This window comes from Perissodus microlepis, chromosome 8 (assembly GCF_051167445.1).
Source record: "Perissodus microlepis isolate ML-2025 ecotype Zambia chromosome 8, ASM5116744v1, whole genome shotgun sequence".
In the NCBI taxonomy this organism is placed as follows: domain Eukaryota; kingdom Metazoa; phylum Chordata; class Actinopteri; order Cichliformes; family Cichlidae; genus Perissodus; species Perissodus microlepis.
This window is the reverse complement of record NC_140468.1, coordinates 4,992,564-5,011,340: the sequence shown is the minus strand read 5'-3', so window position 1 is coordinate 5,011,340 and position 18,777 is coordinate 4,992,564. Positions and strand designations below refer to the sequence as shown.

At 44.0% G+C, this 18,777-nt stretch overlaps 2 protein-coding genes across 3 annotated transcripts in view; one reads left to right on the top strand and one right to left on the bottom strand.

Moving 5' to 3' along the window:
• acsf2 (acyl-CoA synthetase family member 2) overlaps positions 1-18,777 on the bottom strand; it is a 47,850-nt gene that overhangs the window by 6,724 nt on the left and 22,349 nt on the right. For both annotated transcript variants that reach the window (XM_084937116.1, XM_084937115.1), the window contains exons 4-10: positions 18,577-18,630; positions 18,321-18,439; positions 17,672-17,834; positions 11,549-11,644; positions 11,163-11,314; positions 9,485-9,576; positions 9,307-9,383 (exon numbers count right to left, since the gene is read on the bottom strand). In XM_084937116.1, the coding sequence (XP_084793242.1) occupies positions 9,307-9,383; positions 9,485-9,576; positions 11,163-11,314; positions 11,549-11,644; positions 17,672-17,834; positions 18,321-18,439; positions 18,577-18,630 (753 nt within the window). The remainder of the gene's footprint in view (positions 1-9,306; positions 9,384-9,484; positions 9,577-11,162; positions 11,315-11,548; positions 11,645-17,671; positions 17,835-18,320; positions 18,440-18,576; positions 18,631-18,777) is intronic.
• Positions 1,052-9,148, top strand: chad (chondroadherin). Its single transcript, XM_084937119.1, has 4 exons — positions 1,052-1,940; positions 4,502-4,665; positions 5,818-5,980; positions 8,073-9,148. The coding sequence occupies exons 1-3, from the start codon at positions 1,155-1,157 to the stop codon at positions 5,963-5,965; spliced, it is 1,098 nt and encodes a 365-aa protein (XP_084793245.1). The 5' UTR covers positions 1,052-1,154; the 3' UTR covers positions 5,966-5,980; positions 8,073-9,148.

The window sequence follows — 18,777 nt, the reverse complement described above, 5'->3', positions numbered from 1 at the left end:
GGAGTCATTTTTCTACTTTAACTACACATGTGAGCTCTTAGTTCTTTTTATATTCACTCAATTACTGCCATGCACTACATCCATTTCTGACCATGTTACCCTCTAAAATTTGGTTTATGGTATATATCATGTATTTAACTTTCTTTACTACGTTTATAAGAAGCGGGAGGTGCACTAGAAAAAGGTCCAACTTTGCTGGAGACGGGACTTTTAGGGAAATTTACAGGAGCTACAGTGAGAACGTTCACCTGGAAAGTCACATAGGAAACAATATTGCCAATAAAATGTTAGATTTGTTAAGTAAACTCTACATTCCGTTTATCCTGGGTGGGTTCATTCATCTCATAAACGCACGCACCTGAAGCCAAACCATCCACTAACCTGAGCCAATCATATTCATTAAAAAAAAAAAAAAAGTTAAGCCACTCCATCATTTGCACAGAGGTCTGGAAAAATACCACTGCATGATACCACAAAACAAAGGAATGCACACAGGAATGTAAAGTGGCATCTAAAACTTTCACTGCTGTGATGATGGAAGTATATTTTTTTGCAATAGGACTTAAAAGCCATCTGGAGACTATTATAGGTTATAAAACAGCTACACAGGAGTGGCTCCCTTTCCTGCCACCGCAGACTGAAAAAACAATAGCGATGTCTGGGAGCGAGCACAGAGCCAAGCTGACCTCGTGCCACGTTGTCTAACATGCACCTGGAAGTTAATCAAACGTTACAAACTCTTATCAACTGTCTGAAGGTGTGCATCCTGCAGCAAGCTCATTGCAAATCCTGCAAAAACGAAGCCAGCTGCAAAGAAAAAGACTAGTTGAGGTTCACCTTTCTGCTCATTTAGGGTTAAACTCTCAGACAGTTGACTTCCTCCTGCAGATCTCTCACTCCAACACCCTGGCAGGCCCTCCTCAGTATTTTTCCTCAAGTAAATGTTATAAATAGTGCTGTGTGCTCTGTCCATCCTCCTCTCAAAGTGTCTCTCAGCTCTGCCCACCTCCTCTCTCCTCCTCTGTCCGTCTGTTTCTCAGCACAAACAAACAGGATCAAGCGTTCGCCTTTGCTCTTCACATTTCTCTGCAGATCTCTGACACTTTTGCAGGATTTTTCTAACTGACCCGAGTTACATTTACAAGCTTTTCAGGATGCGCTGTGTGAGCTGGTTGTTGCTGTGGACCTGCCTCCTGATGCTGGGCATCGTAGTGTGGGGCGCCCCGGCCCAGTGCCCGAGCCAGTGCCACTGCCACGGTGACCTTCAGCACGTCATCTGTGACAACGTGGGGCTGAAGAAGATCCCTCGGGTGTCGGAGGCCACCCGTTTGCTGAACCTGCAGAGGAACAACCTGGGCAGTATACCCACGGGAGCCTTCAGCGAAAGCAAGGGACTCATCTCTCTGCACATGCAACACTGCCACCTCCGAGAGATCGGATCCCAGGCCTTCAAGGGGCTGAACAAGCTCGTCTACCTCTACCTGTCCAACAATGATATCAGCACCATCAAGCCCGGCGCCTTTGAGGATCTCACCGAGCTCACCTACCTCCACCTAGACGGGAACCAGATCAGCGACCTGCCAAAAGGCATCTTCTCCCCAATGATCAACCTCTTTGTTCTGCAGCTCAGCGACAACAAACTGCGGGAGCTGCGTCAGGGGACCTTCTCGGGCGCCAAAGACCTGCGCTGGCTGCACATTAGTAACAACGAGCTGACGACACTGCATGCGAGCTCTCTGGACGACGTAGAGAACCTCGCCATACTTCACCTGGACGGCAACAAGATGTCCACTTATCCCAGCGTGGCAATGAGCAAACTGCGGGTGGTGGAGGAGCTCACGCTGGGGAAGAACCCCATGAAGACTATCCCTGACAATGCCTTCCAGAGCTTTGGGCGCTACATGGAGAAACTACACCTGGACAACATGGGTCTGGAGAAGGTCAGTCTGTGGTTTTACTGGGCTTATTACTGGCAAAGAATCAAGCCTGGCAAACGCCACTGCTAGAAGTTTTGGCTTGAAATTTAAACAACCTGTTGAAATTAGGTCTTTTTCAAACTGCTTGTAGACTCTTAAATATCTTCAGGTTATTTAGAAGAAACATACAAGACAGCCTTTGTAAAGGTCTTTTGAATTAATTGGCTCAGCTTTAAGAAAATATTGTGCCGAACTAAAACAGTTATGTCATAATAAGGTCTCTGCATGTCTGACTTAATATTTGCTTTCCTAAAATGTACAAATTTATATGAGTGCAGTTTCCAAACCATCCTCCTTGTAACAGGAAAGAACAAAAGTGCCCCCACAATAGTCTTCTGTCATTAATCCCATGATTACAGCTTACATAAAGAGTGAGATTAAAGCCAGTCTTGTGTTCTTGGGCGTTCTCACTTCCTCCACACGTGTCTCAGTTCACGCTTATAATGCAAAGCTGCTGCTGCAGTTTTCCATCTCTCAAAAGCAGATGTTTGATGCTCAAGGGTACACATCTGCTTAAACAAACGGGATCTTTCTCCGGATGCAGATCAGAGCAGGAGTTTAGCAAAAAGCTGTGAAGTTCTAAGAGTTGATCTTCTACTGAGAAGCGTGTGCGTATTAAACCTAACTGTACTACATTTCAATTTGTGGGGTCTTAAAACATTCTACAAGTATGACCTTGAGCTTTAGTTTTATTTTGAAGTGAATTATCAAATGCAGACAGATGCATAAGTGAACTTATTATAAAGCCGGACAGGTGTCAGGGTAAATGTGCAAGATTTGATTTGTGGTGATCAAAACTGTGATTCAACAGGTCTTTTCAAAGACAACGAGCACAACAGTTTGCATAATCAGGGGATTTTGAGATGCTTAGTTTAATCTGAGGAGTCAGAAGTGACATGCAGGCGAGTAAAGAATGATTTTTCTTCAGCCTGTCAAACAACAGAATCTGAGAGCAGGGGTGTGCATTAAAGCTTCAACCAGGCCCTTAGTTTTTATTTATTTATTTCTTCACGCTGTAACCAGGTACTGAGAAACTGTTTTGGATAAATAATTCAGGGTCATCCATTAAGCACAAACTCAGTATTTTGGCACCTGGCATCCAATTACAGATTTAATTAAAGGGTGGAACAAGCCAATCCTGTCAGTCAGCGAAGGGGTAAGACTTGAACCTCTTTGTAGCTTTTAAGGGGAAATTAGAGTTAAATGCATTTACTGGTTATTCCAGCTGGACTTTACATTTATGGTCTCAACAGTGCCTTTAAAAACACGCTCCAATCAGCCTCTTCAATGACGGCAGGTCAAAAGTACAACCCAAACATGTCAGAGGAAGTGACTCCAACTGTGGATCCTCCCTTGTGCCCTGGAGTGCAGTTTTACTCATCACTGCTGTATTTAAATTGGAACGTGTCCAGAAATTAGATTAAAACAAACCATTTTAATGCCCCATATGAGAAAGTGAGTTGAACCTAATGAGACAGATGTTTTCACAGCAGCCTGTGGGACGCCCGTCTGTTCCTCCACATCAGCTGCAGCAGGAGCGCGTACAGTTTAAGCTCTTCGAGAGCATGTTTGCCTCATACTCCAGGGTTAATCCAATATTTGAGTGTACCTGTGCCAAAATATGGAGGCATCCCAGAAAGGTAAACTGTAAAATAACAAGCTTCTCATGCTGAGGCTGTGCGCAAGCCAGGTGGAAGCAGCAGGAGGCGCCGACTCCAGCACACACGGCCGGGGCAGATTAAGCAGATTTCCAGCCAAATGCTGGTATTTTTGGTTTGTTTTTGTTTGCTGGAGTATAGCCAAGCGTGGCCGAGTCTAATTATTGCACAAGTGTTATTTTCAGCGAGGCGTTTTCTGCTTTGGCTGTGAGGGTCCTGTAAACAGGTCAGGAGGGTTGAGGAGACAGGTAAATAGAAGCAGGGTGTTTCACGGTGCATGAAAGAGGAGTATTTTTAGCCTGCCATTGGCCCAGCTGAATGGACAATTGGGGCCTTTGCGAGCCTTCATGGCAGCGTCCCGAAGACGACAGAAGGAGTGAACACACCTCGACCAGGCTGGAAGTCATCCATCTTTCACTCCTTCAAAACACCAGCGCCTCAGCGACTTCTCGCTCTGCAGTGGAAATTTCCAAACGACCTCTTCTCCTCCAGTCTTACATAAAACAAGCAAAGCTCTGCTCCCCTCTCATCCGCCCGTGTCCTCCTGCTGGTGGAGATGACACTTGATGTACGTCAGCTCATGTAGCACCTCTCTGAAGCTTTTAGCACCCGTGAAGCAAAGAAAGAGTTCACAGACTGAAAGCCACCTCTCATCCTTCCTCCTGCACCAACACTTTTCCAAAGAGGAAAACGCTGGCACGACTCCCTCGCTCTGCCCCCACCCTTACCCCCCACACCCTGGACAGATATGGAGGATATCCCGAGATTTTTACCAGCATTTCACACAAGTTTCAGGTAGATTTCCACTCCCTTAAAAAAAAAAACAGAAATAAAATACAGCTCATGTGCTGCTCTGCATTTTTCTAGTTATCCGACGGCGCGTTTACCGGTGTGACGACCGTCAAGGTGCTTCACCTGGAAAACAACAGGCTAAAGTCGATTCCCAAAAGCCTCCAGTTCAACACCATCACCAACCTCACCCTCTTCAACAACCCGTGGAACTGCAGCTGCCAGATAGCTCCACTGCGCAAGTAAGACTCAAAGCTGATCTTCAACTAACGATCGAGTAGGATTCCTGGAATGAGGGGATCTTTAAATATTTTGACTTTTGATATTTTTCCATTCCAAAAATAATAATAATAATAATAATAATAATAATAATAATAATAATTAGAAAAAAAGAATAAAAGCCACAAAATAATTCATTCATATTGTATTGTAACTGTAACGAGCTCAGATTATAAAGCAGCAATGTCATCATATGCACATGATGATAACTGTGATATATTTAAATGTTATAAACACAAACTGTGGCAGAATTGCACATTTATGTTGTAAATAAATCCAACTATTCTTCTGATTTCAGAATTTTCACTTTTTTTTTTTTAAAAGACAACACAAAAAGCACATTTATACTGTGCTTCAAACAACCATTACTCACAGTGACTCAGTTTAGCAGTAATTCACATCTCACATCTGTTTTTTACTCTACATGAGCCAATCGGTTACAAAGTGAACATCATGCTGGGTTGAATAAGATTTCTGTAATACAATAAACTCATTAGGAATTTTTTTTGCCCCCTGAGGTCATAAAATCAAGAAATGTAAAGGAGTTTCTCAGATTTCTTCAACCTTCAGTCAGTTGCCCCCTAATGGCCACTGGAAAGAATGCAAGGTTTCTTTTGCATAAAATAACTGCATTAAAAAATTACTTTAATATTACCTAAATATGGTCCCTTCAAATAAATAAATAAAAACCTTGAGGTCCCAAAAAGCTAAATTCCCAAATAACGATGATATGGTGGATACATCCGTTTCTCACATGAAGTCTTTGTGCTACTTTAATAACGTTACTTCTCTTCATCCTGATTGCCATGAAATTTGTAACATACAATCCATTCGTATCGTTCGTGTAATTTTACGCTAAACTCTGCTGGTAGCGCCACTGACTTTAAAGTCACTATGATTCCTCCTCTGGGAACTTTCTGCACGACGTTTTTTGCTAAATCATCCAACATTTGTCGAGGCTAAAGACTCCTGCAGCATCACTGACAGCTACAAACACAGGAGCAGCTTCACGGTTATCGAACAGGAATCGCCCGATAAGTGTCTATTCAGGTTCACACACTGTATTAAATAAGAAAGATGCTCCTTCATGCTTCTCATCTTTTGGCTTCTTGCAGGTGGATGGACTCGATCCCAAGCCTGAACCGTCCAGATGCACTGTGCGCATCTCCGAATCAGCATAAGGGCAAGCAGGTCAGAGACATCACTGGCTTCAAGCGCTGCAGACCGAAGACAGCGAGGGCCAAAAAGGGCATGCGCCAATGAACTCACAGCCCACAGGTATCTGCCACCGAACAAGCCATGACAAGAAGAGGAAATGTAGATTACTACTCAGAATATGAAGCTGCAGCCAGGAAGTGGTGCATGAAGACCGGAAACCTGGGCTTGGAGCATCAGCACCTCTAAAGCTCACCGATTAAAATATCGAAAAAAAGTTCTAAAGAAAACAATTTTTGGTTTTTAGGTGTTAATATTCTGACTTTTTGGGAGGGTTTGGGATCACTGACTTCCAGGGGCTTTTTTTTTTTTTTTTTTTTTTTTTTTTTTTTTTTTAAATTGCCTCCACAATACAGCAGTTGATAAATTAAATGATCATGTCAGCAATTTTAAGTAGTTTTGAAGACAGTTTTGTTGGTTTTCTTTTTTGTTTCTTTTGTCTGTTTTTCCTGTTGCCAAGTAAAAATAAGATCTAAACATTTTAACTTGGGCTTTAGGGAATACCAGGGAGCTTTTTCTGTAATTATCTGATTGTTTTCTTGTGTTGACTGTTTAGCAGATGAGGCATGGAGAGCAGCCGCCACTTTAAGTTGAGCTTTTCTGATGTAAATTATAACAAGTCAGGTCTCAAAGCCTTCTATAAGACCAGAATAAGAGAAAAAGATAACAAATCAGTGATGATGTTGTTGCTCTAGTCGAGAAAACACAAAGTTTTTAGTACTATATGTGAGGACAAATTTAACTTAGACATAAACGCTAACATTTTTATTTGCAAAACAAAATAAAGAAATTAATTATATTTTGCAGACAAAAACTCAGCAGAAAATTCAACTAGCGACACATTAAATTGTGCCGTCCTTTATTTTAACAATTATCCCAAGATCAGAGCATGCAAAACTGCAGAAGAGCTAGACCTCAGACGCTACAGTTAGAAAGACTGAACAATGATGGCTCGTTTGCAAAGGTTGCCAGGAGTTGGGTCAGGTTTGCAAAGTTGCAGCTAAAGAAAGATTTCTGCAACAAAGTGGAGATGTTTGGCTATAATGCACAGATTGGAGAACATCAGCACATACACCTCGTACCAACTGTCAGCACAGTGGTTGAGAAGTGGCGATTTGGGCACCTTGCAGTCCTCGAGTCGACCATAAACTCATCTGAACGCGAAAGTATTCTAGAGTCAAATGTGAGGACCTCTGTAAGCCGAGCTTTAGCTGTGGGTCATGAAACAGGACGACGATCCAAAGCACAGCAGCAAATCTGCAACAGAATCAAGACGCTGCAATGAACCCGACCTCAAACTGATTAAAATACGTTGGTGGGAACCAAAGCAACACTAGAAGAGTGCTCCAAAATTCCTCCACAGAGTCTGATCAAGTCACAGAGAAAGTCATTACTACAAGTTAATCTGTCATATGTGGCTCTTTTGAGGTTGTATTTAAATCATTTTAGAGAATGCAAAGTATGCAAAGCAGCTTCTGAGTGTCTGATGCCAAGCTGATCATAACGTTTAACATGTGATCAGTGTCAACTCTCAGCAAATTTCCCATCTTTAAAAGCTCCTAAAGACAAGACATCTAAAGAGGAATCTGCTTCCCACACAGGCTGTGAAACGATGCTTATTTTAAAACAGAAGAGCACTCTGACATGGAGAAATTTAATGAGTTCTTTCTTTGTCTCCGCTCCACCTCTCCAAGTTTCATAACAGTCTGCCCTGTAGTTTTTCTACAGCCTTACTGACAGATAAACAAATAGCTGTGAAAACATCTCTGAAAGAGCGATAATTAACTGGAAACTGTAGACCGTTAAATGACAGTTAAACGCTCGCTGGCCTTTACAAACGCCTGATGTGCAGTTTTGTGCAAGTATAAAGTCTCATCTCGGCTGTGATGGAAGGTTTTCAGCTGGACTTTGGTGCATTGTGACAGCGGATTCCCAAATGAGGTTTAAGGTGGTTTTGGAGTAGCTCAGATTTGGCGTTGCACTGTTATGATTTTCTCTTTTTGACCACAGAACTCCATGTGCTCCCCCTCTATCCCAGACTGAACGTTTCCATCTTGGCCCTGGGGTCCAGCACATCGAGTCCAGGTCGCGGGGTCTCTGGTTGGAGGGCCGACTGTTTGACTTGGCTGCTGAGTTTGTGTCTTTTCTCCCACAGGAGACGCCGAGCAGGAGCCCGTCCAGGTGACTGGCTACAATGAAAGCAATGCTAACTGTTTCTACTTAAAGACTCTCCATCTATTCATCTGCCACAGGCTGTCAGCAGCATAAACACAGACACACACGTCGCCCTTGGTCTGCTTCAGTTACACACAAACACGCATCGACTTGATTTAAATATAATTCTCATTCATTTATATCAAAGATGAAGACTTCAGCATGAAGTGGAAGCAGACGGGATGGAAAAAAGGGATGCTTTTAACTAAATGAGGAAAACGTTGAGGAGAGATTTGCCATCCCGTCCCTGTGCGTTCAATTTTTCAGCACAATGGACAAACCGTGAATCAGTCTAAGCAAAACAAAACACATGAGCTTAAAATAAGCTCATGTGTCAAGGAGATTGTTTCCATTCTTGTCTTTAAAGCTTTAAAAAGAAAGACTGGAAACACCCATCATCCATTAACCAAAAATCACCTAATCCATTGTGCGTGGTTGCTTGCTTGTCTGTTTTTCTTCCTGTTCAGCTCTTGGTAAAAGTGTCTTCTTCAACATGTTAAACCACGTTTTTAAAGAGCCTCGAGTTCAGCCCCAGCAGATGAGCTGATATCCTCAATGTGGCTCTCTGAGGAAGCCCCGCTCAGCTCCTGTTTCAACCTTCTGTTTGCAAGACACAGCCAATCAGGCAAAAGTTGGCTTAAAAGGTGGAGGAGCTGAAAACAGCTCAGTTCAAACAGAGGATAACGTGAAGAGCTGCACAAACAACGACACTTTATCTATCCTCGTTTCTGCATGCACACCTTCACTGACATTTAGAGTGGCCTAAAAGACTGAAAGTGAGGACAAGATGAGTGAATCGCCATCTTTTTTCTACCCTGGTCAATAAGAAGATGAATGCAGGATCATTGTAGCAAATTCTTTGTGAGACATTGTCACTTTTCACTTTTTTTTAAACAAGCATCTAACAGCAAATCAGAGGGTTTCCTCAGACATAGCTCATGTATATTTAGCCTGGACTTTTGGAAGTGCTAACATCCAATAAACTTTTTACAGATTCCTTCCTACAAGATGCCTACTGTTGTGTCTCTACCTTAAAAATCAGAACTCACTCCATTATGTCGTTTTTCTGGGGATTTGTCTCCCCCTAATGAGCAAAGGTTAAACTGCACCATTAAATCACTCATAAATCAAACATTGAGCTGATACTGGGGGGGAAAAAACAAAAAAAGACTCACTGTTATTTCCTTCACTCTCAAGTCAGAGAAAACTTTCTTCACAAGTTCTTGAGGGCAGGGTGAACCAGCCATGATGCCTAAAGTTCAAAGATGTAAACAAACAGAAGCAAATGAATGCAAAAATAAATAAATAAAAAAAATCAGAAAATTAACTTTAAAAACCATTTTCTTTTCTCACCTCCCTCCACTGATGACAAGTCATATTTAGTGAGGTCCGGCTGGTTGAGCATGTCGACATACATGGTGGGCGTGCCATAGATGAAAGTGCACCTGAGAAGAGAACATTTGGACAGTGTTTAAAATATTCAGTAACAAAAACACTTTTTGTTACTGAATATGCATTTATATAAATGTAATATCTGCATATGATAACAACTGGACAAAAAAAAAACAAAAAAAACAAAAAACTGTGTGAAGACAGGAAATGACCCCAAAACCAAAAGTGCAAATTAGCTGTATCCAAGGTTATGATGCACTTTTGTTATCAAACAGGTGACTACAGGAGTCTGAGAAGAACTCAACAACTGCAGAGAAAGCAGAACTGTAACCACAGATGAGACTGTATATAAATGATGTACACAGACACCGTGATGTCACACATTCAGCTCTATCTTTGAGGCCTCAAAGTCCATTTGTGCATAAACCAGCAATCAAGGCACACTGGAATTCTTGTGCAGAACTCTCCCAGTCATAGTAAACACGATAGAAAAAAAATAGACAAAAATAAACAAGACAATACTATACTAATATAAATTATAAATTCTACTCCCTTTACAAGAGGGGTGGCAGTGTATACACAGGACTGAGCATTTCTGTAAACCATCTCTAAGGTTTATAGAGAATTCTCAAAAGAAAAAAAAGGAATGCTGCTACTCCCGTCACCTAATATCAGGAAACTGAAGCTACATTTTAAATAGCAGTTATCAAACTTCACATCTCTCCTCTTTTCTTCCACACCCAACCGGTCACAGCAGACGGCCCCGCCCCTCCCTGAGCTTGGTTCTGCTGGAGGTTTCTTCCTGCTAACCTCAAGCGCTGCTCATAGGGGGTCATCTCATTGTTGTGGTTCTTTCTAATATTGTAGGGCCTTCACTTTACAATATAAAGCACCTTGAGGTGACTGTTGTTTTGAATTTGTATTCTATAAATATAATTAAATTTTACTTCACATTCGCTCACTGCAGAAATTGAGAGTCAGATGAGACAACATTTGTTAAATTTTCAGAATTTGCTGTAAACATGAAAACATGGATCCATTGCGCTTTGGCAAGCGTGGGAGACATTTTACACACACACACACGGTTTATGTTATCCTAATGGGGCAGTTTACAAGGCCACAGGAAGTGCTTTTGGGAAATATCTGATCTCATTCATGAAGGATCTGAGACTAAGGCTCACCAGCCTCATGCAGTAAAACAATATTTGACTTTCTGAGATCAACACTCAGATGAACACAAAGTTTTTAAATGGTGACTAAAGCTCATTTCTTTAATCAGCAGACATGCCACAAATACACAAGACAATCTCCATTAGTCCGTAAGAAAGGATCAGACACAGACCTCTGTGTTAGTAATGAGATGCACTCAGATTACAGTTACAAATTTTTTTTTTTTTAAATCATCGTTAAGCAGGGAAACATGAGACGTGTGGAAACCAGTTTGTGTTGCTTTAATTTGATGGTATCCTGGACCCAAAGGTACAACACTGCTCCAGATTTAAAGGCAATTATAGTCTCAGACCTTTTGTTCAAGCGTATTAAAGATCAAATATCTTTCTGTTAACTCGCACAACAACACAGCCCTGTAGGCTTAGAGGTCTCCTATTTTTTAAATCCTAGCCTGAACTTCTGACATTACCTTTCACTCTCGATAGCTGCCAAGTTTGCCTTTCCATCGTATCCCCTGGAAGGAAATACGGTGGAGATGCCGTGCACGGCCATGGAGATCCCGCCACCCACAGAGCCGAAGCAGTGGTACAGAGGCACTGGCACACAGATTCGAGTGTGAGGCTGGAAAACGAGGAAATAAAGGAGTCAAAATTAGGGAAAAAAAACAACTTTGCAATGAAAAGACTTTAAGCAAAAACACAGTAGTTTATAACAGGATCAGTTCTTCATTAGTTTGAATCCTTTCGTGGATTTTTGAAATAAAATAAAGCCCAAACTTTAACAAAGACATTAATAAAAATCAGTAAATTATCTAAAAAGGTCTTAATGGTGTGAATTCCTAATTAATTCACTTACTCTCCAGTGGTATCCCAGTCTTCTTCCAATAAAGTAGGAGTTGTTGATGATGTTGTGATGTGACAAGGTGGCACCCTTTGGAGCTCCAGTTGTACCCTGGTAAAATATTATTCTCACATTACTGCACTTATAAAGCCATAAAGTAGGATTTAATCTGCGGCTTTGTGTTTGCAGACGTTTATCAGACAGCATGATACCTTATTAACAGATAACACTGAAGTAAATCAGAATCAGAATCGTGTTTATTGGCCAAGTATATGTGCAGACACATACAAGGAATTTGGTTCCGGTAGATGGTGGCTCTCAAGCACAGCAATGTACACACACACACACACACACACACACACACACACACACACAGCTGTGTAAACCAACTATAAATAACTAATCTAAACTTATATACATAAAATACAGAAATGAAATGAGGTGGAATGAATACTACAGAATGTACATGAGGTGCAGTTGCAGTCTGGCAGTGGGAGCAGTGTGACAGGTCAACTGTTTAGAAGGGAGATGGCGAGGGGAAAGAAACTGTTCCTATGTCGGGTGGTCCTGGTCTGCAGGCTTCTGTACCGTCTGCCAGAGGGCAGCAGATCAAAAAGTCTGTGTCCAGGGTGTGAGGGGTCTGTGATGATTTTCCCTGCCCGTTTCCTGGTTCTTGAGAGGTACAGATCCTGGATGGAGGGCAGGGGGGCGCCGATGATCCTTTCTGCTGCCCGTACAGTCCGCTGCAGTCTGCTCTTGTCCTGTTTAGTGGCTGCTCCATACCAGACTGTGATGGAGGAGCACAGGACAGACTCAATGACCGCAGTGTAGAACTGGATCAGCAGCTCCTGTGGGAGACTGTACTTCCCCAGTTGTCTCAGGAAGTACATCCTCTGCTGGGTCTTTTTGAGGATGGAGTTGATGTTGGTCTCCCACTTCAGGTCCTGGGAGATGGTTGTACCCAGGAACTTGAAGATCTTCACAGTCAACACAGGGCTGTCTGATATGGTGAGGGGGAGCAGAGTTGAGGGATGTCTCCTGAAGTCCACTGTCATCTCTACAGTTTTAAGAGTGTTCAGCTCCAGATTGTGCTGACTGCACCAGAGTACCAGCCGCTCAACTTCCTGCCGGTATGCAGACTCATCACCATCCTGAATGAGGCCAATGACAGTGGTGTCATCTGCAAACTTTAGGAGTTTAACAGCCGAGTTCTTGGAGGTGCAGTCGTTAGTGTAGAGGGAGAACAGTAGTGGTGAGAGGACACATCCTTGAGGGGCACCAATACTGAGGGACCGAGTTTCAGAGGTGATCTCCCCCAGCCTCACTTGTTGCTTTCCATCTGTCAGGAAGCTGGTGATCCATTGACAGGTAGCTGGTGACACGCTGAGCTGGGAGAGTTTGGAGGAGAGAAGTTCAGGCACAATGGTGTTAAAAGCCGAACTAAAGTCCACAAACAGGACCCTGGCATAAGTTCCCGGGCGGTCGAGGTGTTGCAGGATGTAATGCAGCCCCACGTTCACTGCATCATCCACCGACCTGTTTGCCCGGTAGGCAACCTGCAGAGGGTCCAGCTGGTGGCCTGTAATGTCTTTCAGATGGGCTAACACCAGTCGTTCGAAGGATTTCATGACCACAGACGTCAAGGCGACAGGTCTGTAGTCATTCAGTCCTGTGATGGTGGGTTTCTTGGGAACAGGGGTGATGGTGGAGCGTTTGAAGCAGGAGGGAACTTCACACAGCTCCAGGGATCTGTTGAAGATGCGAGTAAAGATGGGAGCCAGCTGTTCAGCACAAGTTTTGAGGCAGGAGGGTGAGACACCGTCTGGTCCGGGGGCTTTCCTGGGCTTCTGTTTCTGGAATAGTCGGCTCACATCCTCAGTGTGTATTCTGAGTTTCAGGGAGGAGGAAAGGTGAGAGGTGTGGTGGAGGTCGTTGAGTCTGGATTGGAGAGGGTGGTGGTGGTCGTTGAGTCTTGATTGGGGAGGGTGGGGGTGGTCGTTGAGACTGGATTGGGGAGGGGGAGGGTGAAGGGGGGAAAGGTGGAAGGTGTGTTGGGGGTCAATGTCTGAAGCAATGTCTCTGGGGAGGGGAGGGTGAGGCGTGGGAGTCGGTCCGTCTCAAACCTGCAGTAGAAAGTGTATAACTCGTTGGCCAGGTCTTTGTTTTCTTCAATAGTGGGTGGGGGGCATCTGTAGCTGGTGATTTCCTGCAGGCCCCTCCACACTGACGCTGGGTCGTTGGCTGAGAGCCGTTCTTCCAGCTTCTGGGAGTAGATCCTTTTAGCTGCTTTGATCTCCTTGGTCAGTGTGTTCCTAGCTTGCTTGTACAGGGCCCTGTCACCACTTCTGTAGGCGTCCTCCTTGGCCTTACAAAGATGTTGGAGTTTAGAATTGAACCATGGTTTATTGTTGTTGCATGTGCAAAAGGTCTTTGTTGGCACACACACGTCTTCACAAAAACTGATGTATGATGTCACAGTGTCCGTGAGCTCATCTAGGTTCTCAGATGCAGCTTCAAAAACAGTCCAATCAGTGGAGTCAAAACAGTCCTCCAGTTCCTGCTTTGATGCGTTAGTCCACTTCTTCACAGTTTTGACTACAGGCTTCGCACGTTTGAGTTTTTGCCTATAAACTGGAATAAGATGGACCATGCAGTGATCAGAATGTCCCAAAGCTGCCCGGGGCACAGAGCGATAGGCATCTTTTAGAGTGGTGTAACAGTGATCCAGTATGATGTTGTCCCTGGTGGGGCAGACTATATGCTGTCTGTATTTAGGAAGTTCGTGGTTTAGGTTTGCTCTGTTAAAATCCCCAAGGATAATTGTAAAGGAATCTGGGAATTTCCTCTCCAGGGTAGTAATCTGGTCAGCCAGCTCGCACAGTGCGTTGTTTGCGTTGGCCTGTGGAGGGATGTAAACTCCAACCAGCATGAAGGAAGAAAACTCCCGCGGTGAATAAAACGGTTTACAATTGATGAAAAAACTTTCCAAGTGTGGGCTGCAGTGTTTCTGTAACACTGTGACATCAGTACACCAACCTTCATTAATGTAGAAGCAGACTCCACCACCCTTTGTTTTCCCTGAGAGCTCTGTTTCGCGGTCCGCCCGGTGAAGTTGGAAGCCCGGCAGATTTAAGACAGCGTCTGGGACTCGCTCACTGAGCCAGGTTTCAGTGAAGCAGAGGGCAGCAGAGCGTGCAAAGCCCTTGTTAGTCCGGTTTAAGAGCAGTAATTCGTCGACTTTGTTTGGAAGAGAGCGGAGATTCGCGAGGTGAATGGAGGGGAGTGCCGTGCGGAATCCTCGCCGACGTAGTTTCACCAGCGCGACTCCCCCGTCTACATCTCCCTCCAGGAGCCACAGAGAGCTGCTGCGCCTCCAACTAAAATCTCCAAAAAACTTTCCGGGTTTGTGAAAAATGGATAAGAACTATAGTGAGGCGACTGCCTGATGTTTAGCAGTTGATCTCTGGAGAAAGTGATGTGGTCTGAGTGACCAAAAGCGCAGAAAATAAACAGAAACAAGAAAAGTGCGAGAGAGCGCAGTACCGAGGCTGCCATCCGCGGCGCCATCTTGAAACCAAATAATAATACATTAAAATTATGCGATGAGTTTAGGATTGTAAGATTAGATATTCACAATTTCTGACTAGAAAAAAGAAACAGTCAAATGGATATGATTGATTTTGTCTTCATTATGACTGCAGGTGTTTCGCTGTGTTGTTTAATCAGAATCAGAATCAGAATACTTTATTAATCCCAAAGGAAATTAGGGTTACAGCAGGCAGCGCATGCGCACTTACAAAGGAACCTTCTGACCAACTTTACACAAACATCACATTGGGGAGACATGTCAGAAAGGTAGGCTGATAGGAAAAAAACAACGAAAATACATAACATGAGGTAAGAGGAGGAGAAAAAAACTCCACTCAGACTGAGCTCCTAGTGGGAGAACAGTTTGATAACAGAAAAAAAACACCTCAGCACAAAAAGCACATGACTATCAATACACCATAGAAACACAAGACAAGCAACAGGGGCGGGTAAAGGGTAAGAGAGAGCCGGTGTAGCCAGCGCATCCGGTCCTGCAACATGTCTGCGCTGGTCCAGTTGACTGCCATCTTCCCCGGTAGGGCACAAGCATCGAAGGCGTTTGGAAAGGGAGGGGGGATCAGTGTGTGCATATCAGTGTATGTGTGTGTGTGTGTGTCTCCAGAGTTCAGCTGAGACAGTGTCCTTCGCCCCGCCAGGCTAAGTAAACAGTCTTCCAGCCAACCCAGGTGGCCTTGCATGGAATGGGGGGAACAGTCTAAACACAGTAGTTATCAGGGCGTTTTGTTCAGCTCCAGCCTTGAGGCCGCAGCTGGCGCCGAAGGGGTCTCCGCATGAAGTGATGATAGTTTTTACTTTAGTGCGAACAACTCATGAATTTCAAAGCTGTTCTAACAGTCCAACACTGGTCTCTCAATCTCCCGTTGGAGAGCCGTGAGCTTTCTATGATGTTATCCAAACTTACGTTCCGTGATGTTGTCATTCTTTTTGCTCAAAGAGCAGGTTCTGAGAACTCACGACCGCAGTGCACTTCCCCAAGATGTGATCGAATTTGCGCTCAAATGTGTTGTTCGAGCTAGCCCCTCCAGATGTAATCCAGTTTTTCCACTCAGAGGTCTTGTTCTGAGTATTCACGGCAGCCGTGCGTTCTCCAAGATCTTCTCCGTGCTGCACTCAATGAGCCCATTTTTAGAAATTCACGCCTCGTCCCATCATTTCAATCCCAGCGGGCAGCCTTGTGGGGGTTTGAACAGCCGGTTCCGCTTCCTTAATTCTTCGATAAGATCAGCAAGAACCCTGTTATCATGGTTCCGAATAGGTAGATATCTTCAGCAGTCAGGCTCACCCGAGCCCAGACTTCTCGTTGAGAAGGGGTGTCAATTGCATTCAGAGACCAGTTGATCAAATCCAAATCCATAATTCCTCTTAAGCAGGTTGTTAATCTGTTTCAGCTGCTTTGGTGTTAATGAAATTACCAACATGTGCACTAGAGGCTCAACAATGAGACAAATCCGTAAAACAGGAATGGTTTTACACCTGGACGCCATGGACATTTTTTACCTCCTCATCTTTTCTAATGGTTTTCACTAGTTTTGCATTTGGCAAGGGTCGGTGTAGTTTAGATCCTCCAGGATTGCACATCAAAACATGTCAACAAAAGAAGGTTTGGTGCGTCTCCCGGCACAGTCTCAGGAGCATATGGGAGGTTCCATGAGATAGTAACACTATAAGAGCTGGACAGGGCCGTAGAAGGCCTTTAACCTCAGCAGGACCAGTATCTGCTCCTTTGTGCAAGAAGGAACAGGATGAGACCTGCCAGAGTTGCAAAATGACCTCCAGCAGGACACTGGTGTGACTGTGCATGACCAATCAGAAACACGCTTCATGAGGGTGACCTGAGGACCTCTAGTGGGCCCTGTGCTCACTTCCCAGCACTGTGGAGCACAATTGACATTTTCCATAGAATACCAGAGTTAGCAGGTCCACTAATGGTTCCCTGTGCTTTTCACAGATGAGAACTGGTTCACCCTGAGCACATGTGACAGACGTGAAAGGCTCTGGAGAAGCCGTGGAGAACATTAGGCTCCTGCAACACTGTTCAGCATGACTGGTGTGGTGGTGGGTCAGTGCTGGTCTGCAGAAGCATATCCATGGAGGGACACAGACCATCCTTTCCCATCGTCCCTGGGAGAGTACAACACTATGGATTATTTGCAGCATCCTTGTGGGTGGGATCTGGTCAACAAGAATCTCAGCTCCATTCTTCAGGAGGTTGCTTCTTGGTCAGGCACCACACACGTGAATGTTAAAGCACCAAACTTTGGACATGAAAAAAAATTCTTCACCACCTCTAACAAAAACAGTTTGTTCTCTGTGGATAGTTTCCCCCTTCATTGCAGCTGTACAGTGTGTGAATCTTTTACTCACCAGTTTAAACTTTACTAACATTCAAAGTTTTAATGACCTTGCAGCAGGTCGTTTAAGGTCTTATAATAATTATTGTTGAACTCTGAAATATTTCCTGTGGCAACAAAATCTTTTGCATGCCATCCAGCCACAGTGGGAAGAGAACAATGACTGTGCATCACTTACCGAAGTGAACTGGATGTTTATGGGGTCATCGAACGAGATCTTCTTTTGCAGATCCTGAAGCTGCTGCATGTGCTGACTGCTGCCGGCCTGCATCACATCCTCAAAGTGAAGCATGCCCGGCTGTCGGCTATCCAAAACAATCACGGAGCGGAGTTCAGGGAGTCTGGTGGAAGGAAAGCAAACAATCAGAGGGTCAGCATAACCAGAGAAATGACGGTCAGGCTGTGATGTTTAACCGCTGGAAATCTGTTGGTTGGCAAAGCTGTAAGTAAAGAGTATCAGTCAGGTAAACAGACAATAGCAATGTGTTCTGAAGAAATCAGTTAACTTTAAAGGAACTGAACCAACCAAATGATTAACAGCAAGCCTTGCAATGTCCAATGTAAAGAAGCTATCAGCATATGAAGCATGTATGTTTTTGCACTAGTTTTAATGCAAAACCTTCCGTTTTAAAAGCCTCCAACCACCACGTCTCTCCACAGTCGAATTTGAAAAGCTCATCTTTGGTTCTTCCAAGGATACAAATTAGCCTCATGGCCAGTGTTTGTGTCACAATAATCTTTAAACCGTTAAACCTGCCGCCTTCATGCTTGGAGGGAACATCACATTTCACACATTTCAACCTGAGGGGCTGACGGGTGATCTGTACCTGCTGCTCTTGATGTCTCCTGGGCTGGACGTCTCGATTTCTGGACAGATCTTCCTCAGCATGTCGCAGTAATTCAGGGTTTTAAACTTCGTAGGGCACACTACAGCTTTGCACCCAACCTGCGAGAGAAGAAAAAAAAAAAAAAAAAAGGAGCAGAGAAGTTAAACTTTCACGTGTCACACATATGCATGTGTCTCTGTGTCCAAGAATTAAAAAAAGAAAACATAATCAGGCTGAAAAAAAAAAACCTGCTCACCTTCTGCAAGGCAAACTCCACCTCCTGCACCTGGTATGCTGGGTTCACAGCCACCTGTGGAAGGTAAACATTAGGAAGGAGACGAAACTAGAGCTTTCAAGAAACTAAGTTTCATCTTTATCATCTTCAGTCCAGGCATCTCTGTGAAGCATGGCAGACAGAAAGCATTGATCTGCAGTCCAGTGTCCTCGTCAATAACTT